The sequence below is a fragment of the Salvelinus fontinalis genome, chromosome 33 (assembly GCF_029448725.1).
Source record: "Salvelinus fontinalis isolate EN_2023a chromosome 33, ASM2944872v1, whole genome shotgun sequence".
NCBI classification, from domain to species: domain Eukaryota; kingdom Metazoa; phylum Chordata; class Actinopteri; order Salmoniformes; family Salmonidae; genus Salvelinus; species Salvelinus fontinalis.
Window position 1 is genome coordinate 45,301,983 of NC_074697.1, and position 23,036 is coordinate 45,325,018.

The following is a 23,036-nucleotide window of genomic DNA, read 5'->3' on the forward strand; positions in this document are numbered from 1 at the left end:
CTTCTCTCTACCCCTCTGCAGAGGGCATGTCTACCCCCCTCTCCTTCTCTCTACCTCTCAGCAGAGGGCATGTCTACCCCCTCTCCTTCTCTCTACCTCTCAGCAGAGGGCATGTCTACCCCCCTCTCGTTCTCTCTACCTCTCAGCAGAGGGCATGTCTACCCCCCCCCCCCCCCTCCTTCTCTCTACCTCTCAGCAGAGGGCATGTCTACCACCCTCTCCTTCTCTCTACCTCTCAGCAGAGGGCATGTCTACCCCCCCCCCTCCTCTCTACCTCTCATCAGAGGGCATGTCTACCCCCCTCTCCTTCTCTCTACCTCTCTGCAGAGGGCATGTGTACCCCCCCTCCTTCTCTCTACCGCTCTGCAGAGGGCATGTCTACCCCTCTCCTTCTCTCTACCTCTCTGCAGAGGGCATGTCTTTCCCCCTCTCCTTCTCTCTACCTCTCAGCAGAGGGCATGTCTATCCCCCCCTCCTTCTCTCTACCTCTCTGCAGAGGGCATGTCTACCCCCTCTCCTTCTCTCTACCTCTCTGCAGAGGGCATGTCTACCCCTCTCCTTCTCTCTACCTCTCTGCAGAGGGCATGTCTTTCCCCCTCTCCTTCTCTCTACCTCTCAGCAGAGGGCATGTCTATCCCCCCCTCCTTCTCTCTACCTCTCTGCAGAGGGCATGTCTATCCCCCCCTCCTTCTCTCTACCTCTCAGCAGAGGGCATGTCTACCCCCTCTCCTTCTCTCAACCTCTCAGCAGAGGGCATGTCTACCCCCCTCTCCTTCTCTCTACCTCTCTGCAGAGGGCATGTCTACCCCTCTCCTTCTCTCTACCTCTCAGCAGAGGGCATGTCTACCCCCTCTCCTTCTCTCTACCTCTCTGCAGAGGGCATGTCTACCCCTCTCCTTCTCTCTACCTCTCTGCAGAGGGCATGTCTACCCCCCTCTCCTTCTCTCTACCTCTCAGCAGAGGGCATGTCTACCCCCTCTCCTTCTCTCTACCTCTCTGCAGAGGGCATGTCTACCCCCCTCTCCTTCTCTCTACCTCTCAGCAGAGGGCATGTCTACCCCCTCTCCTTCTCTCTACCTCTCAGCAGAGGGCATGTCTACCCCTCTCCTTCTCTCTACCTCTCATCAGAGGGCATGTCTACCCCCCTCTCCTTCTCTCTACCTCTCTGCAGAGGGCATGTCTACCCCCTCTCCTTCTCTCTACCTCTCAGCAGAGGGCATGTCTACCCCCCTCTCCTTCTCTCTACCTCTCAGCAGAGGGCATGTCTACCCCCTCTCCTTCTCTCTACCTCTCAGCAGAGGGCATGTCTACCCCTCTCCTTCTCTCTACCTCTCATCAGAGGGCATGTCTACCCCCCTCTCCTTCTCTCTACCTCTCTGCAGAGGGCATGTCTACCCCTCTCCTTCTCTCTACCTCTCAGCAGAGGGCATGTCTACCCCCTCTCCTTCTCTCTACCCTTCAGCAGAGGGCATGTCTACCCCCCTCTCCTTCTCTCTACCTCTCTGCAGAAGGCATGTCTACCCCCCTCTCCTTCTCTCTATCTATCAGCATTGGGCATGTCTACCACCCTCTCCTTCTCTCTACCTCTCTGCAGAGGGCATGTCTACCACCCTCTCCTTCTCTCTACCTCTCAGCAGAGGGCATGTCTACCACCCTCTCCTTCTCTCTACCTCTCAGCAGAGGGCATGTCTACCACCCTCTCCTTCTCTCTACCTCTCAGCAGAGGGCATGTCTACCACCCTCTCCTTCTCTCTACCTCTCAGCAGAGGGCATGTCTACCCCCCCTCCTTCTCTCTACCTCTCAGCAGAGGGCATGTCTACCCCCCCCTCCTTCTCTCTACCTCTCAGCAGAGGGCATGTCTACCCCCCTCTCCTTCTCTCTACCTCTCAGCAGAGGGCATGTCTACCCTCTCTCCTTCTCTCTACCTCTCAGCAGAGGGCATGTCTACCCCCCCCTCCTTCTCTCTACCTCTCAGCAGAGGGCATGTCTACCCCCCCCTCCTTCTCTCTACCTCTCAGCAGAGGGCATGTCTACCCCCTCTCCTTCTCTCTACCTCTCAGCAGAGGGCATGTCTACCCCCCCCTCCTTCTCTCTACCTCTCAGCAGAGGGCATGTCTACCCCCTCTCCTTCTCTCTACCTCTCAGCAGAGGGCATGTCTACCCCCTCTCCTTCTCTCTACCTCTCAGCAGAGGGCATGTCTACCCCCCCCCCTCCTCTCTACCGCTCATCAGAGGGCATGTCTACCCCCCTCTCCTTCACTCTAACTCTCTGCAGAGGGCATGTCTACCCTCCCTCTTCCTTCTCTCTACCTCTCAGCAGAGGGCATGTCTACCCCCCTCTCCTTCTCTCTACCTCTCAGCAGAGGGCATGTCTACCCCCCCCTCCTTCTCTCTACCTCTCAGCAGAGGGCATGTCTATCCCCCTCCTTCTCTCTACCTCTCAGCAGAGGGCATGTCTACCCCCTCTCCTTCTCTCTACCTCTCAGCAGAGGGCATGTCTACCACCCTCTCCTTCTCTCTACCTCTCTGCAGAGGGCATGTCTACCCCCTCTCCTTCTCTCTACCTCTCTGCAGAGGGCATGTCTACCCCTCTCCTTCTCTCTACCTCTCTGCAGAGGGCATGTCTACCCCCCTCTCCTTCTCTCTACCTCTCTGCAGAGGGCATGTCTACCCCCCTCTCCTTCTCTCTATCTCTCTGCAGATGGCATGTCTACCCCCCTCTCCTTCTCTCTGCCTCTCTGCAGATGGCATGTCTACCCCTCTCCTTCTCTCTACCTCTCTGCAGATGGCATGTCTACCCCCCTCTCCTTCTCTCTACCTCTCTGCAGAGGGCATGTCTACCCCCCTCTCCTTCTCTCTACCTCTCTGCAGATGGCATGTCTACCCCCCCTCCTTCTCTCTACCTCTCTGCAGAGGGCATGTCTACCCCCCTCTCCTTCTCTCTACCTCTCTGCAGATGGCATGTCTACCCCCCTCTCCTTCTCTCTACCTCTCAGCAGAGGGCATGTCTACCCCCCTCTCCTTCTCTCTACCTCTCAGCAGAGGGCATGTCTACCCCCCCCCTCCTTCTCTCTACCTCTCAGCAGAGGGCATGTCTACCACCCTCTCCTTCTCTCTACCTCTCAGCAGAGGGCATGTCTACCCCCCCCCTCCTCTCTACCTCTCATCAGAGGGCATGTCTACCCCCCTCTCCTTCTCTCTACCTCTCTGCAGAGGGCATGTCTACCCCCCTCTCCTTCTCTATACCTCTCTGCAGAGGGCATGTCTACCCCCTCTCCTTCGCTCTACCTCTCTGCAGAGGGCATGTCTACCCCCCTCTCCTTCTCTCTACCTCTCAGCAGAGGGCATGTGTACCCCCCCTCCTTCTCTCTACCTCTCTGCAGAGGGCATGTCTACCTCCTCTCCTTCACTCTAACTCTCTGCAGAGGGCATGTCTACCTCCTTTCCTTCTCTCTACCTCTCAGCAGAGGGCATGTCTACCCCCCTCTCCTTCTCTCTACCTCTCAGCAGAGGGCATGTCTACCCCCCTCTCCTTCTCTCTACCTCTCTGCAGAGGGCATGTCTACCCCCTCTCCTTCTCTCTACCTCTCAGCAGAGGGCATGTCTACCCCCTCTGCTTCTCTATACCTCTCATCAGAGGGCATGTCTACCCCCTCTCCTTCTCTCTACCTCTCAGCAGAGGGCATGTCTACCCCCCTCTCCTTCTCTCTACCTCTCAGCAGAGGGCATGTCTACCCCCTCTCCTTCTCTCTACCTCTCTGCAGAGGGCATGTCTACCCCTCTCCTTCTCTCTACCTCTCTGCAGAGGGCATGTCTACCCCTCTCCTTCTCTCTACCTCTCAGCAGAGGGCATGTCTACCCCCTCTGTTTCTCTATACCTCTCATCAGAGGGCATGTCTACCCCTCTCCTTCTCTCTACCTCTCAGCAGAGGGCATGTCTACCCCCCTCTCCTTCTCTCTACCTCTCAGCAGAGGGCATGTCTACCCCCTCTCCTTCTCTCTACCTCTCAGCAGAGGGCATGTCTACCCCCCTCTCCTTCTCTCTACCTCTCAGCAGAGGGCATGTCTACCCCCCCTCCTTCTCTCTACCTCTCAGCAGAGGGCATGTCTACCCCCTCTCCTTCTCTCTACCTCTCAGCAGAGGGCATGTCTACCCCCCTCTCCTTCTCTCTACCTCTCTACAGAGGGCATGTCTACCCCCCTCTCCTTCTCTCTACCTCTCTGCAGAGGGCATGTCTACCCCCCTCTCCTTCGCTCTACCTCTCAGCAGAGGGCATGTCTACCCCCCTCTCCTTCTCTCTACCTCTCTGCAGAGGGCATGTCTACCCCCCTCTCCTTCTCTCTACCTCTCAGCAGAGGGCATGTCTACCCCCTCTCCTTCTCTCTACCTCTCAGCAGAGGGCATGTCTACCCCCCTCTCCTTCTCTCTACCTCTCAGCAGAGGGCATGTCTACCCCCCCCCCTCCTCCTTCTCTCTACCTCTCAGCAGAGGGCATGTCTACCACCCTCTCCTTCTCTCTACCTCTCAGCAGAGGGCATGTCTACCCCCCCCCCTCCTCTCTACCTCTCATCAGAGGGCATGTCTACCCCCCTCTCCTTCTCTCTACCTCTCTGCAGAGGGCATGTCTACCCCCCCTCCTTCTCTCTACCGCTCTGCAGAGGGCATGTCTACCCCTCTCCTTCTCTCTACCTCTCTGCAGAGGGCATGTCTTTCCCCCTCTCCTTCTCTCTACCTCTCAGCAGAGGGCATGTCTATCCCCCCCTCCTTCTCTCTACCTCTCTGCAGAGGGCATGTCTACCCCCTCTCCTTCTCTCTACCTCTCAGCAGAGGGCATGTCTACCCCCTCTCCTTCTCTCTACCTCTCAGCAGAGGGCATGTCTACCCCCCCTCCTTCTCTCTACCTCTCTGCAGAGGGCATGTCTATCCCCCCCTCCTTCTCTCTACCTCTCAGCAGAGGGCATGTCTACCCCCTCTCCTTCTCTCTACCTCTCAGCAGAGGGCATGTCTACCCCCCTCTCCTTCTCTCTACCTCTCTGCAGAGGGCATGTCTACCCCCTCTCCTTCTCTCTACCTCTCAGCAGAGGGCATGTCTACCCCCTCTCCTTCTCTCTACCTCTCTGCAGAGGGCATGTCTACCCCTCTCCTTCTCTCTACCTCTCTGCAGAGGGCATGTCTACCCCCCTCTCCTTCTCTCTACCTCTCAGCAGAGGGCATGTCTACCCCCTCTCCTTCTCTCTACCTCTCTGCAGAGGGCATGTCTACCCCCCTCTCCTTCTCTCTACCTCTCAGCAGAGGGCATGTCTACCCCCTCTCCTTCTCTCTACCTCTCAGCAGAGGGCATGTCTACCCCTCTCCTTCTCTCTACCTCTCATGCAGAGGGCATGTCTACCCCCCTCTCCTTCTCTCTACCTCTCTGCAGAGGGCATGTCTACCCCCTCTCCTTCTCTCTACCTCTCAGCAGAGGGCATGTCTACCCCCCTCTCCTTCTCTCTACCTCTCAGCAGAGGGCATGTCTACCCCCTCTCCTTCTCTCTACCTCTCAGCAGAGGGCATGTCTACCCCTCTCCTTCTCTCTACCTCTCATCAGAGGGCATGTCTACCCCCCTCTCCTTCTCTCTACCTCTCTGCAGAGGGCATGTCTACCCCCTCTCCTTCTCTCTACCTCTCAGCAGAGGGCATGTCTACCCCCTCTCCTTCTCTCTACCTCTCAGCAGAGGGCATGTCTACCCCCCTCTCCTTCTCTCTACCTCTCTGCAGAGGGCATGTCTACCCCCCTCTCCTTCTCTCTACCTCTCAGCAGAGGGCATGTCTACCACCCTCTCCTTCTCTCTACCTCTCTGCAGAGGGCATGTCTACCACCCTCTCCTTCTCTCTACCTCTCAGCAGAGGGCATGTCTACCACCCTCTCCTTCTCTCTACCTCTCAGCAGAGGGCATGTCTACCACCCTCTCCTTCTCTCTACCTCTCAGCAGAGGGCATGTCTACCACCCTCTCCTTCTCTCTACCTCTCAGCAGAGGGCATGTCTACCACCCCCTCCTTCTCTCTACCTCTCAGCAGAGGGCATGTCTACCCCCCCCTCCTTCTCTCTACCTCTCAGCAGAGGGCATGTCTACCCCCCTCTCCTTCTCTCTACCTCTCAGCAGAGGGCATGTCTACCCCCTCTCCTTCTCTCTACCTCTCAGCAGAGGGCATGTCTACCCCCCCCTCCTTCTCTCTACCTCTCAGCAGAGGGCATGTCTACCCCCCCCTCCTTCTCTCTACCTCTCAGCAGAGGGCATGTCTACCCTCTCTCCTTCTCTCTACCTCTCAGCAGAGGGCATGTCTACCCCCCCCTCCTTCTCTCTACCTCTCAGCAGAGGGCATGTCTACCCTCTCTCCTTCTCTCTACCTCTCAGCAGAGGGCATGTCTACCCCCTCTCCTTCTCTCTACCTCTCAGCAGAGGGCATGTCTACCCCCCCCCCCTCCTCTCTACCGCTCATCAGAGGGCATGTCTACCCCCCTCTCCTTCACTCTAACTCTCTGCAGAGGGCATGTCTACCTCCTTTCCTTCTCTCTACCTCTCAGCAGAGGGCATGTCTACCCCCCTCTCCTTCTCTCTACCTCTCAGCAGAGGGCATGTCCACCCCCCCCCTCCTTCTCTCTACCTCTCAGCAGAGGGCATGTCTATCCCCCCCTTCTCTCTACCTCTCAGCAGAGGGCATGTCTACCCCCTCTCCTTCTCTCTACCTCTCAGCAGAGGGCATGTCTACCACCCTCTCCTTCTCTCTACCTCTCTGCAGAGGGCATGTCTACCCCCTCTCCTTCTCTCTACCTCTCTGCAGAGGGCATGTCTACCCCTCTCCTTCTCTCTACCTCTCTGCAGAGGGCATGTCTACCCCCCTCTCCTTCTCTCTACCTCTCTGCAGAGGGCATGTCTACCCCCCTCTCCTTCTCTCTATCTCTCTGCAGATGGCATGTCTACCCCCCTCTCCTTCTCTCTGCCTCTCTGCAGATGGCATGTCTACCCCTCTCCTTCTCTCTACCTCTCTGCAGATGGCATGTCTACCCCCCTCTCCTTCTCTCTACCTCTCTGCAGAGGGCATGTCTACCCCCCTCTCCTTCTCTCTACCTCTCTGCAGATGGCATGTCTACCCCCCTCTCCTTCTCTCTACCTCTCTGCAGAGGGCATGTCTACCCCCCTCTCCTTCTCTCTACCTCTCTGCAGATGGCATGTCTACCCCCCTCTCCTTCTCTCTACCTCTCAGCAGAGGGCATGTCTACCCCCCTCTCCTTCTCTCTACCTCTCAGCAGAGGGCATGTCTACCCCCCCCCTCCTTCTCTCTACCTCTCAGCAGAGGGCATGTCTACCACCCTCTCCTTCTCTCTACCTCTCAGCAGAGGGCATGTCTACCCCCCCCCTCCTCTCTACCTCTCATCAGAGGGCATGTCTACCCCCCTCTCCTTCACTCTAACTCTCTGCAGAGGGCATGTCTACCCCCCTCTCCTTCTCTATACCTCTCTGCAGAGGGCATGTCTACCCCCTCTCCTTCGCTCTACCTCTCTGCAGAGGGCATGTCTACCCCCCTCTCCTTCTCTCTACCTCTCAGCAGAGGGCATGTCTACCCCCCCTCCTTCACTCTAACTCTCTGCAGAGGGCATGTCTACCTCCTCTCCTTCACTCTAACTCTCTGCAGAGGGCATGTCTACCTCCTTTCCTTCTCTCTACCTCTCAGCAGAGGGCATGTCTACCCCCCTCTCCTTCTCTCTACCTCTCAGCAGATGGCATGTCCACCCCCCCCTCCTTCTCTCTACCTCTCAGCAGAGGGCATGTCCACCCCCCCTCCTTCTCTCTACCTCTCAGCAGAGGGCATGTCTATCCCCCCCTTCTCTCTACCTCTCAGCAGAGGGCATGTCTACCCCCTCTCCTTCTCTCTACCTCTCAGCAGAGGGCATGTCTACCACCCTCTCCTTCTCTCTACCTCTCTGCAGAGGGCATGTCTACCCCCTCTCCTTCTCTCTACCTCTCAGCAGAGGGCATGTCTACCCCTCTCCTTCTCTCTACCTCTCTGCAGAGGGCATGTCTACCCCCCTCTCCTTCTCTCTACCTCTCTGCAGAGGGCATGTCTACCCCCCTCTCCTTCTCTCTACCTCTCTGCAGAGGGCATGTCTACCCCTCTCCTTCTCTCTACCTCTCTGCAGAGGGCATGTCTACCCCTCTCTCCTTCTCTCTACCTCTCTGCAGAGGGCATGTCTACCCCCCTCTCCTTCTCTCTACCTCTCTGCAGAGGGCATGTCTACCCCCCCTCCTTCTCTCTACCTCTCTGCAGAGGGCATGTCTACCCCCCTCTCCTTCTCTCTACCTCTCTGCAGAGGGCATGTCTACCCCCCTCTCCTTCTCTCTACCTCTCTGCAGAGGGCATGTCTACCCCCCTCTCCTTCTCTCTACCTCTCTGCAGAGGGCATGTCTACCCCCCTCTCCTTCTCTCTACCTCTCTGCAGAGGGCATGTCTACCCCTCTCCTTCTCTCTACCGCTCTGCCGAGGGCATGTCTACCCCCCTCTCCATCTCTCTACCTTTCTGCAGATGGCATGTCTACCCCCCTCCTTCTCTCTACCGCTCTGCAGAGGGCATGTCTACCCCCTCTCCTTCTCTCTACCTCTCTGCAGAGGGCATGTCTACCCCTCTCCTTCTCTCTACCTCTCTGCAGAGGGCATGTCTACCCCCCTCCTTCTCTCTACCTCTCAGCAGAGGGCATGTCTACCCCCTCTCCTTCTCTCTACCTCTCAGCAGAGGGCATGTCTACCCCCCTCTCCTTCTCTCTACCTCTCTGCAGAGGGCATGTCTACCCCCCTCTCCTTCTCTCTACCTCTCAGCAGAGGGCATGTCTACCCCCCTCTCCTTCTCTCTACCTCTCTGCAGAGGGCATGTCTACCCCCCTCTCCTTCTCTCTACCTCTCAGCAGAGGGCATGTCTACCCCCTCTCCTTCTCTCTACCTCTCAGCAGAGGGCATGTCTACCCCCTCTCCTTCTCTCTACCTCTCTGCAGAGGGCATGTCTACCCCCCTCTCCTTCGCTCTACCTCTCAGCAGAGGGCATGTCTACCCCCTCTCCTTCTCTCTACCTCTCAGCAGAGGGCATGTCTACCCCCTCTCCTTCTCTCTACCTCTCAGCAGAGGGCATGTCTACCCCCTCTCCTTCTCTCTACCTCTCAGCAGAGGGCATGTCTACCCCCCTCTCCTTCTCTCTACCTCTCAGCAGAGGGCATGTCTACCCCCCTCTCCTTCTCTCTACCTCTCAGCAGAGGGCATGTCTACCCCCCCCTCCTTCTCTCTACCTCTCAGCAGAGGGCATGTCTACCCCCCTCTCCTTCTCTCTACCTCTCAGCAGAGGGCATGTCTACCCCCCTCTCCTTCTCTCTACCTCTCAGCAGAGGGCATGTCTACCCCCCTCTCCTTCTCTCTACCTCTCAGCAGAGGGCATGTCTACCCCCCTCTCCTTCTCTCTACCTCTCAGCAGAGGGCATGTCTACCCCCCTCTCCTTCTCTCTACCTCTCAGCAGAGGGCATGTCTACCCCCTCTCCTTCTCTCTACCTCTCAGCAGAGGGCATGTCTACCCCCTCTCCTTCTCTCTACCTCTCAGCAGAGGGCATGTCTACCCCTCTCCTTCTCTCTACCTCTCAGCAGAGGGCATGTCTACCCCCTCTCCTTCTCTCTACCTCTCTGCAGAGGGCATGTCTACCCCCTCCTTCTCTCTACCTCTCAGCAGAGGGCATGTCTACCCCCCCCCCCTCTCTCTACCTCTCAGCAGAGGGCATGTCTACCCCCCTCTCCTTCTCTCTACCTCTCTGCAGAGGGCATGTCTACCCCCCCTCCTTCTCTCTACCTCTCAGCAGAGGGCATGTCTACCCCCCCTCTCCTTCTCTCTACCTCTCATGCAGAGGGCATGTCTACCCCCTCTCCTTCTCTCTACCTCTCAGCAGAGGGCATGTCTACCCCCCTCTCCTTCTCTCTACCTCTCAGCAGAGGGCATGTCTACCCCCCCCCTCCTTCTCTCTACCTCTCAGCAGAGGGCATGTCTACCCCCCTCTCCTTCTCTCTACCTCTCAGCAGAGGGCATGTCTACCCCCCTCTCCTTCTCTCTACCTCTCAGCAGAGGGCATGTCTACCCCCCTCTCCTTCTCTCTACCTCTCAGCAGAGGGCATGTCTACCCCCCCCTCCTTCTCTCTACCTCTCAGCAGAGGGCATGTCTACCCCCCTCTCCTTCTCTCTACCTCTCAGCAGAGGGCATGTCTACCCCCCTCTCCTTCTCTCTACCTCTCAGCAGAGGGCATGTCTACCCCTCTCCTTCTCTCTACCTCTCAGCAGAGGGCATGTCTACCCCCTCTCCTTCTCTCTACCTCTCAGCAGAGGGCATGTCTACCCCTCTCCTTCTCTCTACCTCTCAGCAGAGGGCATGTCTACCCCCTCTCCTTCTCTCTATCTCTCTGCAGAGGGCATGTCTACCCCTCTCCTTCTCTCTACCTCTCAGCAGAGGGCATGTCTACCCCCCCCCCCTCCTCTCTACCTCTCATCAGAGGGCATGTCTACCCCCCTCTCCTTCTCTCTACCTCTCTGCAGAGGGCATGAGTACCCCCCCTCCTTCTCTCTACCTCTCAGCAGAGGGCATGTCTACCCCCCCCCCTCTCTCTACCTCTCTCAGAGGGCATGTCTACCCCCCTCTCCTTCTCTCTACCTCTCTGCAGAGGGCATGTACCCCCCCTCCTTCTCTCTACCCTCTGCAGAGGGCATGTCTACCCCTCTCCTTCACTCTAACTCTCTGCAGAGGGCATGTCTTTCCCCCTCTCCTTCTCTCTACCTCTCAGCAGAGGGCATGTCTACCCCCCTCTCCTTCTCTCTACCTCTCTGCAGAGGGCATGTCTACCCCCCTCTCCTTCTCTCTACCTCTCTGCAGAGGGCATGTCTACCCCCCTCTCCTTCTCTCTACCTCTCAGCAGAGGGCATGTCTACCCCCCTCTCCTTCTCTCTACCTCTCTGCAGAGGGCATGTCTACCCCCCTCTCCTTCTCTCTACCTCTCAGCAGAGGGCATGTCTACCCCCCTCTCCTTCTCTCTACCTCTCAGCAGAGGGCATGTCTACCCCCTCTCCTTCTCTCTACCTCTCAGCAGAGGGCATGTCTACCCCCCTCTCCTTCTCTCTACCTCTCTGCAGAGGGCATGTCTACCCCCCTCTCCTTCTCTCTACCTCTCAGCAGAGGGCATGTCTACCCCCCTCTCCTTCTCTCTACCTCTCAGCAGAGGGCATGTCTACCCCCTCTCCTTCTCTCTACCTCTCAGCAGAGGGCATGTCTACCCCCTCTCCTTCTCTCTACCTCTCAGCAGAGGGCATGTCTACCCCCCTCTCCTTCTCTCTACCTCTCAGCAGAGGGCATGTCTACCCCTCTCCTTCTCTCTACCTCTCAGCAGAGGGCATGTCTATCCCCTCTCCTTCTCTCTACCTCTCAGCAGAGGGCATGTCTACCCCCCTCTCCTTCTCTCTACCTCTCAGCAGAGGGCATGTCTATCCCCTCTCCTTCTCTCTACCTCTCAGCAGAGGGCATGTCTACCCCCCTCTCCTTCTCTCTACCTCTCAGCAGAGGGCATGTCTATCCCCTCTCCTTCTCTCTACCTCTCAGCAGAGGGCATGTCTACCCCCCTCTCCTTCTCTCTACCTCTCAGCAGAGGGCATGTCTATCCCCTCTCCTTCTCTCTACCTCTCAGCAGAGGGCATGTCTACCCCCCCTCCTTCTCTCTACCTCTCAGCAGAGGGCATGTCTACCCCCTCTCCTTCTCTCTACCTCTCAGCAGAGGGCATGTCTACCCCCCTCTCCTTCTCTCTACCTCTCAGCAGAGGGCATGTCTACCCCCCTCTCCTTCTCTCTACCTCTCAGCAGAGGGCATGTCTACCCCCTCTCCTTCTCTCTACCTCTCAGCAGAGGGCATGTCTACCCCCCTCTCCTTCTCTCTACCTCTCAGCAGAGGGCATGTCTACCCCCCCCCCTCCTTCTCTCTACCTCTCAGCAGAGGGCATGTTTCCCCCCCCCCTCCTTCTCTCTACCTCTCAGCAGAGGGCATGTCTACCCCCCTCTCCTTCTCTCTACCTCTCAGCAGAGGGCATGTCTACCCCCCTCTCCTTCTCTCTACCTCTCAGCAGAGGGCATGTCTACCCCCCCCCCTCCTTCTCTCTACCTCTCTGCAGAGGGCATGTCTACCCCCCTCACCTTCTCTCTACCTCTCAGCAGAGGGCATGTCTACCCCCCTCTCCTTCTCTCTACCTCTCAGCAGAGGGCATGTCTACCCCCTCTCCTTCTCTCTACCTCTCAGCAGAGGGCATGTCTACCCCCTCTCCTTCTCTCTACCTCTCAGCAGAGGGCATGTCTACCCCTCTCCTTCTCTCTACCTCTCAGCAGAGGGCATGTCTACCCCCTCTCCTTCTCTCTACCTCTCTGCAGAGGGCATGTCTACCCCCTCTCCTTCTCTCTACCTCTCAGCAGAGGGCATGTCTACCCCCCCCCCCTCCTCTCTACCTCTCATCAGAGGGCATGTCTACCCCCCTCTCCTTCTCTCTACCTCTCTGCAGAGGGCATGTCTACCCCCCTCTCCTTCTCTCTACCTCTCAGCAGAGGGCATGTCTACCCCCCCTCCTTCTCTCTACCTCTCATCAGAGGGCATGTCTACCCCCCTCTCCTTCTCTCTACCTCTCTGCAGAGGGCATGTCTACCCCCCCTCCTTCTCTCTACCGCTCTGCAGAGGGCATGTCTACCCCCTCTCCTTCTCTCTACCTCTCTGCAGAGGGCATGTCTACCCCCTCTCCTTCTCTCTACCTCTCAGCAGAGGGCATGTCTACCCCCCTCTCCTTCTCTCTACCTCTCTGCAGAGGGCATGTCTACCCCCCTCTCCTTCTCTCTACCTCTCTGCAGAGGGCATGTCTACCCCCCTCTCCTTCTCTCTACCTCTCAGCAGAGGGCATGTCTACCCCCCTCTCCTTCTCTCTACCTCTCTGCAGAGGGCATGTCTACCCCCCTCTCCTTCTCTCTACCTCTCAGCAGAGGGCATGTCTACCCCCCTCTCCTTCTCTCTACCTCTCAGCAGAGGGCATGTCTATCCCCCTCTCCTTCTCTCTACCTCTCAGCAGAGGGCATGTCTACCCCCCTCTCCTTCTCTCTACCTCTCTGCAGAGGGCATGTCTACCCCCCTCTCCTTCTCTCTACCTCTCAGCAGAGGGCATGTCTACCCCCCTCTCCTTCTCTCTACCTCTCAGCAGAGGGCATGTCTACCCCCTCTCCTTCTCTCTACCTCTCAGCAGAGGGCATGTCTACCCCCTCTCCTTCTCTCTACCTCTCAGCAGAGGGCATGTCTACCCCCCTCTCCTTCTCTCTACCTCTCAGCAGAGGGCATGTCTACCCCCTCTCCTTCTCTCTACCTCTCAGCACAGGGCATGTCTATCCCCTCTCCTTCTCTCTACCTCTCAGCAGAGGGCATGTCTACCCCCCTCTCCTTCTCTCTACCTCTCAGCAGAGGGCATGTCTACCCCCTCTCCTTCTCTCTACCTCTCAGCAGAGGGCATGTCTACCCCCCTCTCCTTCTCTCTACCTCTCAGCAGAGGGCATGTCTATCCCCTCTCCTTCTCTCTACCTCTCAGCAGAGGGCATGTCTACCCCCCTCTCCTTCTCTCTACCTCTCAGCAGAGGGCATGTCTACCCCCTCTCCTTCTCTCTACCTCTCAGCAGAGGGCATGTCTACCCCCCTCTCCTTCTCTCTACCTCTCAGCAGAGGGCATGTCTACCCCCTCTCCTTCTCTCTACCTCTCAGCAGAGGGCATGTCTACCCCCCTCTCCTTCTCTCTACCTCTCAGCAGAGGGCATGTCTATCCCCTCTCCTTCTCTCTACCTCTCAGCAGAGGGCATGTCTACCCCCCCTCCTTCTCTCTACCTCTCAGCAGAGGGCATGTCTACCCCCTCTCCTTCTCTCTACCTCTCAGCAGATGGCATGTCTACCCCCCTCTCCTTCTCTCTACCTCTCTGCAGATGGCATGTCTACCCCTCTCCTTCTCTCTACTGCTCTGCAGATGGCATGTCTAGCCTCCTCCTTCTCTCTACCTCTCTGCAGAGGGCATGTCTACCCCCCTCTCCATCTCTCTACCTCTGCAGATGGCATGTCTACCCCCCTCCTTCTCTCTACCTCTCAGCAGAGGGCATGTCTACCCCCCTCCTTCTCTCTACCTCTCAACAGAGGGCATGTCTACCCCCCCCCTCTCCCTCTCTCTACCTCTTAGCAGAGGGCATGTCTACCCCCTCTCCTTCTCTCTACCTCTCAGCAGAGGGCATGTCTACCCCCTCTCCTTCTCTCTACCTCTCTGCAGATGGCATGTCTACCCCCCCTCCTTCTCTCTACCTCTCAGCAGAGGGCATGTCTACCCCCTCTCCTTCTCTCTACCGCTCTGCAGAGGGCATGTCTACCCCCCTCTCCTTCTCTCGACCTCTCTGCAGAGGGCATGTCCACCCCCCTCTCCTTCTCTCTACCTCTCTGCAGAGGGCATGTCTACCCCCCTCCTTCTCTCTACCTCTCAGCAGAGGGCATGTCTACCCCCTCTCCTTCTCTCTACCTCTCTGCAGAGGGCATGTCTACCCCCTCTCCTTCTCTCTACCTCTCTGCAGAGGGCATGTCTACCCCCTCTCCTTCTCTCTACCTCTCTGCAGAGGGCATGTCTACCCCCCCTCCTTCTCTCTACCTCTCAGCAGAGGGCATGTCTACCCCCCTCTCCTTCTCTCTACCTCTCTGCAGAGGGCATGTCTACCCCCTCTCCTTCTCTATACCTCTCTGCAGAGGGCATGTCTACCCCCTCTCCTTCTCTCTACCTCTCTGCAGAGGGCATGTCTACCCCCCTCTCCTTCTCTCTACCTCTCAGCAGAGGGCATGTCTACCCCCCTCTCCTTCTCTCTACCTCTCTGCAGATGGCATGTCTACCCCCCTCTCATTCTCTCTACCTCTCTGCAGAGGGCATGTCTACCCCCCTCTCCTTCTCTCTACCTCTCTGCAGATGGCATGTCTACCCCCCTCTCCTTCTCTCTACCTCTCTGCAGATGGCATGTCTACCCCCCTCTCCTTCTCTCTACCGCTCAGCAGAGGGCATGTCTACCCCCCTCTCCTTCTCTCTACCTCTCTGCAGATGGCATGTCTACCCCCCTCTCCTTCTCTCTACCTCTCTGCAGATGGCATGTCTACCCCCCTCTCCTTCTCTCTACCTCTCTGCAGATGGCATGTCTACCCCCCTCTCCTTCTCTCTACCTCTCAGCAGAGGGCATGTCTACCCCCTCTCCTTCTCTCTACCTCTCAGCAGAGGGCATGTCTACCCCCTCTCCTTCTCTCTACCTCTCTGCAGAGGGCATGTCTTCCTCTCTCCTTCTCTCTACCTCTGGGTATATAGTCCAGCCATGGGAGAGTTTATTTCCATCCAGTGTAGTTGCTGGTTCCACCACAACTCTTTTGTAGCGATGCTGTACACCGACTCCACTGCCAGTATGTACTGTACCAGAGGAGGCTGATGGGAGGAGATACAGGAGGCTCATTGTAATAGAATCAGTGGGACGGAGTCCAACAAGTTGTTTCCGTGTGCTGGTTGTGTCTGGTACCATTCCATTAATTCCATTCCAGGCATGACAATGAGCCCGTCTGCAGAGGTTTCACTGAATTTCTCTGCACTAAGTGTAAACGTCCGAACTGTAAATACAATGTTGATTTGTTGTCCCACCAGCCTCCTCTGTACTGCACTCACCTGGGTGATGAACCAACGGCAGCCATTTTGTACCAGTACATTCTACTGTACATGCATGTCTTACTTTGAACTCTCCGAATGAAGAAATTATGAAATAGGCTTTCTTAGTGACGTTCCCTGTCCTTACTTTCTTTTAAATGAAAATTACTAACTGAAGTTACAGCATTTACAAAATAATACTTCTCCAGTTTCATTCTCGCCTTTTCTCTCTCTCTCTCTCTCTCTCTCTCTCTCTCTCTCTCTCTCTCTCTCTACCTCTCTCTCTACCTCTCTCTCTCTACCTCTCTCTACCTCTCTCTCCCTCTACCTCTCTCTCGCTCTCTACCTCTCTCTCGCTCTCTCTCTCTCCCTCTCTTGCTCTATCTCTACTTCTCTTTCTCTCTACCTCTCTCTCTACCTCTCTACCTCTCTCTCTACCTCTCTCTCTCTACCTCTCTCTCTACCTCTCTCTCTCTCTACCTCTCTCTCCCTCTCTCTCTCTCTCTCTACCTCTCTCTCTCTCTCTCTCTCTCTCTCTCTGTCGCTACCTCTACCTCTCTCTACCTCTCTCTCTCTACCTCTCTCTCTCTCTCTCTACCTCTCTCTACCTCTCTCTCTCTCTCTCTACCTCTCTCTACCTCTCTCTCTCTCTCTCTCTCTCTCTCTCTCTCTCTCTCTCTACCTCTACCTCTCTCTACCTCTCTCTCTCTACCTCTCTCTCTCTCTCTCTCTTTCTCTCTCTCTCTACCTCTCTCTCTCTACCTCTCTCTTTCTCTCTCTCTCTACCTCTCTCTCTACCTCTCTCTCTCTCTACCTCTCTCTCTCTACCTCTCTCTCTCTACCTCTCTCTCTACCTCTCTCTCACTTTCTCTCTCTCTCTCTCTCTACCTCTCTCTCTCTACCTCTCTCTCTCTTTCTCTCTCTCTCTCTCCCTCTCCCCTCCCCTCCCTCTCCCTCTTTCCTTCTCTCCAAAGAGCCGTTGAGAGTGACTCTATCTCCTAAGAACCTGAAGACTGGCATCAGCAGCACGGTGATCCTGTCGTGTGCCGTGCAGGGTTCTCCCCACTTCACCCTGTCCTGGTACCGCAACACAGAACCCGTCCTCTCCGACCAGCACTTCTCCATCCAGGGGGCCCACAATGAGACCCTGTTCATCTCCGCTGCCCAGAAGAGACATTCGGGAGCCTACCAGTGCTTCGCCACCCGAAAGGGCCAGACCGCACAGGACTTCTCCATCATACTGCTGGAGGGTAAGGAATGTGCGTGTGAGTTAAAGGGGTGGGTTGGGGTTATGTGTGTGTGTGTGTGTCTGCAAGAACCCGTGTGTATCTGCAAGAACCCGACCTCATAGGGTGAGAAGTGTGAGGGATAGGCTGTGTGTGTGTGTGTGCGCACGCACGTGTATGTGCATCAGAAATGACCCAATACCTAGCCTCTAACCTCTCCCCCCTCTCCATCTCTTCTTCCTCAGATGGTACGCCCCGCATCGTGTCCTCCTTCAGTGAGCGTGTGGTGGTCCCGGGGGAACCCTTCTCCCTCATGTGCGCTGCCAAAGGCGCCCCTCCCCCCACCATCACCTGGACTCTGGATGATGAGGCTGTGGCCAGGGACCCGTCCCGGGTGAGGGCCAGCCAGTACACGCTGTCGGACGGCTCCACCGTGTCCCACGTCAACGTCAGCAGCCCGGAGATCCGCGACGGAGGGGTGTATCGCTGCGCCGCACGCAACTCGGCCGGTAGCGCCGAGTACCAAGCGCGCATAAACGTAAGAGGTGCCTGTCTACTTTTCAATATCAGCCATAGGGTTCTAATACCCGCCCTCCCAAATCCCCTTACCTTTACCCCTCCTTTCCTCTCCCCTCTTCTCCTCGCCTTCATTCCTTCTCTCCCTCGCTTTCTCTGTGAGAGTTTGTGTGCCGTGTGTGTGTGCCGTGTGTGTATGTATGTGTGTGTGTGTGTGTGTGTGTGCCGTGTGTGTATGTATGTGTGTGTGTGTGTGTGTGCCGTGTGTGTGTGCCGTGTGTGTGTGTGTGTGTGTGTGTGTGTGTGTGTGTGTGTGTGTGTGTGTGTGTGTGTGTGTGTGTGTGTGTGTGTGTGCTACTTGTTTGTCCCCATGCCTTCATTTGTTCTTTCCAAATATCTGTTGTTTTTTCAACTCTCGCCAGTTCTCTATCAGTCTTTGTTCTTCCAGCCCGTATGTTTTGTCTGTCACTGTCTCGCTCTGTCCCTCCCCCCTCTCTCTACTCGCTCCCTCACACTCTCTCTGTTACACACACACACACACACACAGACACACACACAGTTTGAGTGTCAGAGCGAGCAGAGTGAACAGGGTATTCCTCCAGAAAGAAAGAGACAGAGGGGCGACCATGGCAGCCACAGTCTGACAGAGAGGGAGGGAGAGTGGGAGAGTTAGAGAGAGCGAGAGAGAGAGAGAGAGAGAGAGAGAGAGAGAGAGAGAGAGAGTGGGGGGGTAAAGAGAGTAGTGAAGACTGAAAGATAGGGGGGTTACACAGGGTGTGAGATGGAGGGAGTAGACGGAGGATAGCAGGGGACAGCGAGAGAGATGTCGAAAGAGAGAGAGGTACGCAGAGAGGTGGAGACAGATGGTGAGGGTCAGAGGGAGAACGGAGGAGAGGAAAGAGTGAGAAGAGAAGAGGACAGGAGAGCCAAGTCTCATCTGAGCGTGTGTCAGAGGGGTGAGGGTGAGCACTGATGACAGGCCTGGTGATGTCACTGTCACCACGGTGATCGTCGGGGACAACATGTCCAGAGCGGCACTGATGGCCGGAGCCGTATCACTCTCCACCTCTCCCTCCTCCGTCTCCATTTCCTCCTTCTCTCTCTCCCTCCCTCCATCTCTCTCAGTAAGAGGCTCAGTTCCGACACGTGCGTCGCTCTGAGGCATGCCAGAATGCTACATTGGAGTGGGATTGAGTTGTTGCCAGGGACTCTCAAACCCAGCAGTAACACACACTCTGCTAGCAGTAACACACACTCTGCTAGCAGTAACACACGCTCATACTGATCCACATACGATGATACACTCAATCGCAGTAACTTACACTAAAACAAAAGTACCCCCCTCACACACGCGCGCACACACACACACACACACACACACACACACACACACACACACACACACACACACACACACACTTCCCACAGATACTCACTCAATATTGACTGACAGATGATGCACTCAAATTGCAATAGCAAACACCAAACTGCACTTTCACACAGACACACAGACACAGACTTACACACATTTGAATTTGTGTGTGTGTGTGAGAGTGTGTAGGAGACGCTGTGTGAGACCGTGTCTGAGAGAGGAGCAGTGTGACAGAGCTGGTGAATAATACATCTGGGGTTGACTCGTCAGAGCTGTGACTTCAAAGACCAACACACACTGAGAGAGACAGAGAGGGGGAGAGAGGGGGGGTTAAGTGTTAATATTTCAGGGGTTGTGTTATTGTAACAGTATATTAGTGTATTCCTACTAAATAAAGCCAACACTCTCCCAGCATCACACCTCACTGTCTCTCCAGTCTGTCATCCCTCCATCTCGCCATCCACCTGTTTGTCTCTCACCATCGGCCCTCTCTGGGTCTTCTAGCCCTGTTGCCCATGGTAACATACCCATCGTGCCTCGTGTTTCCTCTTTCATTCTCCCCACCCGCCATCCTCAAACTGACTGTGGATGCATCCAAACTGGCAATCTATTCCCTATATAACGTGCTACTTTTGACCAGAGACTATAGGGTGCCATTTGGCACCCAACCTGTGTTGATACAGATGTAGGATCTTAATTCGATCCCTCTTTTGTTGCTGAGAAATTTCCACTCAACAGGAAATGCAAGGTTGTCATGTATTCAAGGCTGAGAAAGGTTTCTAGCGCGTACTTCTATGAGAAGACTACATAATTGTAATTCATCTAGAAGCTAAAATCACCTAGGATGTCTTAAGATAGTCAGGAAACAGAAATGCATTACAAAAATTGCGTAGGTTTTATTCACATCAAAAAACTGGAAATAAACACACACGCACACACACGCACACGCACACACACACACACACACACACACACACACACACACACACACACACACACACACACACACACACACACACACACACACACACACACACACACACACACACAGCACACATGGATTAGATTGAAATGGGACAGGGCATTCTAACCCCCTATCCATCCATACCCCCTACTTTCCTTCCCTCATTTCCTCCCCTCTTTCCCTCCCTCCCTTTTCTCCATAACCTCATCTGATGATCTCCCTCTCTCCCCCCTCCTTCTCTTCACTACCCTCTGACTACCCCATATCTCTCTCTCTCTCTCTATCTCTCTCGCTCTCGCTCTCTCTCTATCTCTCTCCCTCTCTCGCTCTCTCTCTCCTCCCTCTCCCCGCTCTCTCTCTCTCCTCTCTCTCTCCTCTCTCTCTCTCTCTATCTCTCTCTCTCGCTCTCTCTCGCTCTCTCTCTCAATCTCTCTCGCTCTCTCTCTCTCTCTCTCTCTCTCTCTCTCTCTCTCTCTCTCTCTCTCTCTCTCTCTCTCGCGCGCGCTCTCTCTCTCGCTCTCTCTCTCGCTCTCTCTCTCTCTCCCTCTCTCTCCCTCTCTCTCTCGCTCTCTCTCGCTCTCTCTCTCGCTCTCTCGCGCTCTCTCTCCCTCTCTCTCTCTCGCTCTCTCTCGCTCTCTCTCTCTCTCTCTCTCAGGTTCTCCCAGGATCAGGGATATGCGTAACATCACGGCGGTGGCTGGGAGGAACACCTTTATAAACTGCCGTGTGATTGGCTATCCCTACTACTCAATCAAGTGGTACAAGGAGGGACTTCTGCTGCCCGACAACCATCGTCAGGTGGGTTCATTTTTGTACACAAACCAAAGCAACAAGACAACCCCTAACTAACAGCAACAACATTCACCTCCGCATCTTGCTACATGTACAAACCCATGAAATATCCCAAACTGCACTCTATTCCCTTTTTGACCAGAGCCCTGGTAAAAAGTAGTGTACTATATTAGGAGTAGGGCGCCATTTGGGATGCGATCCACCGTATAAATCAAGTGCCTATGTAAACTATTAAAGTGCTAGTATTCCCATGGTCAGGGAATCTTGATCTTGATCTTGATCTTAATCCTAATCCTAATCTTGATCTCAGGTGGTGTATGAGAACGGTACTCTGAAGCTAAGTGACGTCCAGAAGGTCTTGGACGAGGGGGCGTACCTCTGCAGCGTGCTCATTCAACCACAGATCTTCATCAGCCAGACCGTCTACGTCCAGGTCAAAGGTCAGAGGTCACTTGCTCTACAGGAAGGGGGGTGGGCTGGTTGTTTATGTGTGTGTTCAGTTGTAGGACAAGTGTCGCTTTGTATGCTTGTGGCTGTCTGTGTTTACTGGAAGCAGTGTGAGTTAGTGTTTGAGTGAGTTAGTGTTTGAATGAATGTGTGGGAGAACGTGGGAGTAAAAGAGAGAGTGAGAGAGAGTGCACGCGTTACCTCTAATAACCTCTGATTAAGGGCCTGGAGTGGCCTACTGCACCCTCTCAACCACTCAGCAATTACACAAAGCAAGAGTGCTATTGTGCGGATATATATTTGTGTGTGTGTGTGTGTGTGTGCGTGCGTGCGTGCGTGCGTGTGTGTGTGTGTGTGTGTGTGTGTGTCAGAGCACAGGGTCAAGACTGTACTGCTTGTCTATTGCCTGTTTTATGGTGTGTTGATGAGGTTGAAAGTGTGCTTGTCATAGGAAGACTGAAGGGTGTGTCATCTGATGTGTGTGTGTGTGTGTGTGTATGTTTATGTGTGTGTGTGCGTCTCGTCATTTCTCTGATTTAATTAGATTAATTTTAACGAGGCCCAAATTAAATCCCCCAGATGTCTCAGCTCGACGCCCCCCCCCCCCCCCCCCCACTCCTACTGTGGTCACCATGGCAACGCCATTCTTCCCCCTGCCGATTGGGCCCTAATTAGAGCAGCTATTATGGGCTGGAGAGGAGAGGGCTGGGGGGCCGGGGAGACGCTGGATTCCAGGATTAGATTGACTGGAGATCACAGGGAAGGTTACTCACCATAAACTACCAACCAGCCCACCACCCAGTCTGAATCACTCAATATGAACTCTCTCTCTCTCTCTCTCTCTCTCTCTCTCTCTCTCTCTCTCTCTCTCTCTCTCTCTCTCTCTCTCTCTCTCTCTCTCATATGTATGTATCTGCTTTCCTCCCTTTCTGTTGCTTTTTTTACCTTTCCCTCTCCTCTTATTCTATCTCTCTCTCCCTCCCGTTTTCCGTCTCTCAGTGCCCCCTCTGATCCAACCCTTTGACTTCCCCCCCACCTCCATTGGGAAGCTCATGTACATCGCCTGCGTGGTGTCGTCTGGCGACATGCCCATCCACATCACCTGGCGTAAGGACGGCCAGGAGATCGTGCCCTCGTCCGGCGTCAACATCGAGACCAAGGAGTACATGAGCTCGTTGCAGATCGGCAAGGTGTCGCTCAAGCACAACGGCAACTACACCTGCATCGCTAGCAACGACGCCGCCACCGTCAGCTCTGAGAGGCAGCTCACTGTCACAGGTGAGACAGGGCCGGTTGACTGACTGACTGACAGACAGATAGACAGACAGACAGACAGACCCGCCGTCAGGCTCCAAGTTTAATCTTCTCCGTCCCCTCCCTACAGTGCCGCCTCAGTTTGTGGTCCAGCCCAATAACCAGGATGGTATCTACGGCAAGGCGGGGGTCCTCAACTGCTCCGTGGACGGATACCCGCCTCCCAAAGTCATGTGGAAGCACGCCAAAGGTACCCATCCTCACCCGTCGATTTACGCCATTTGCCAGTACTGTTTACTCTAGCCATGTTTGATACCAGCCTAAATCATTCAGACGTCCTGTACCGCTTAACAGACTCATTTATCCAAAGTCAGAGCGTCTATCGAATGTGAATGACCTTATTATGACCTTGATAATCACAGTGGAATCACCCGGTGAAACCCACTCCCCTCATCCCCTCCGCAGGTACAGGGAACCCCCAGCAGTACCACCCAGTGCCTCTGACCGGTCGGATCCAGATCATGGGGAACGGCTCCCTGCTGATCCGTCACGTCCTGGAGGAGGACCGGGGCTACTACCTCTGTCAGGCCTCCAACGGCGTGGGCTCCGACATCAGCAAGAGCATGGTCCTGACCGTCAAGAGTGAGTCTGACCCGCAAGCTTAACCACACACTGTTAACCACACACACACA

General features: G+C 55.4%; 1 protein-coding gene across 1 annotated transcript in view; it reads left to right on the forward strand.

Annotated features, from left to right (window-relative positions):
• LOC129831616 (cell adhesion molecule DSCAML1-like) overlaps window positions 1-23,036 on the forward strand; it is a gene marked incomplete at its 5' end in the record, with an annotated part of 114,128 nt that overhangs the window by 40,900 nt on the left and 50,192 nt on the right. The window contains 7 exons of the mRNA XM_055894958.1: window positions 16,748-17,023; window positions 17,245-17,544; window positions 20,507-20,649; window positions 20,954-21,083; window positions 22,090-22,368; window positions 22,475-22,594; window positions 22,810-22,986. Coding sequence (XP_055750933.1) covers window positions 16,748-17,023; window positions 17,245-17,544; window positions 20,507-20,649; window positions 20,954-21,083; window positions 22,090-22,368; window positions 22,475-22,594; window positions 22,810-22,986 — 1,425 coding nt within the window. The remainder of the gene's footprint in view (window positions 1-16,747; window positions 17,024-17,244; window positions 17,545-20,506; window positions 20,650-20,953; window positions 21,084-22,089; window positions 22,369-22,474; window positions 22,595-22,809; window positions 22,987-23,036) is intronic.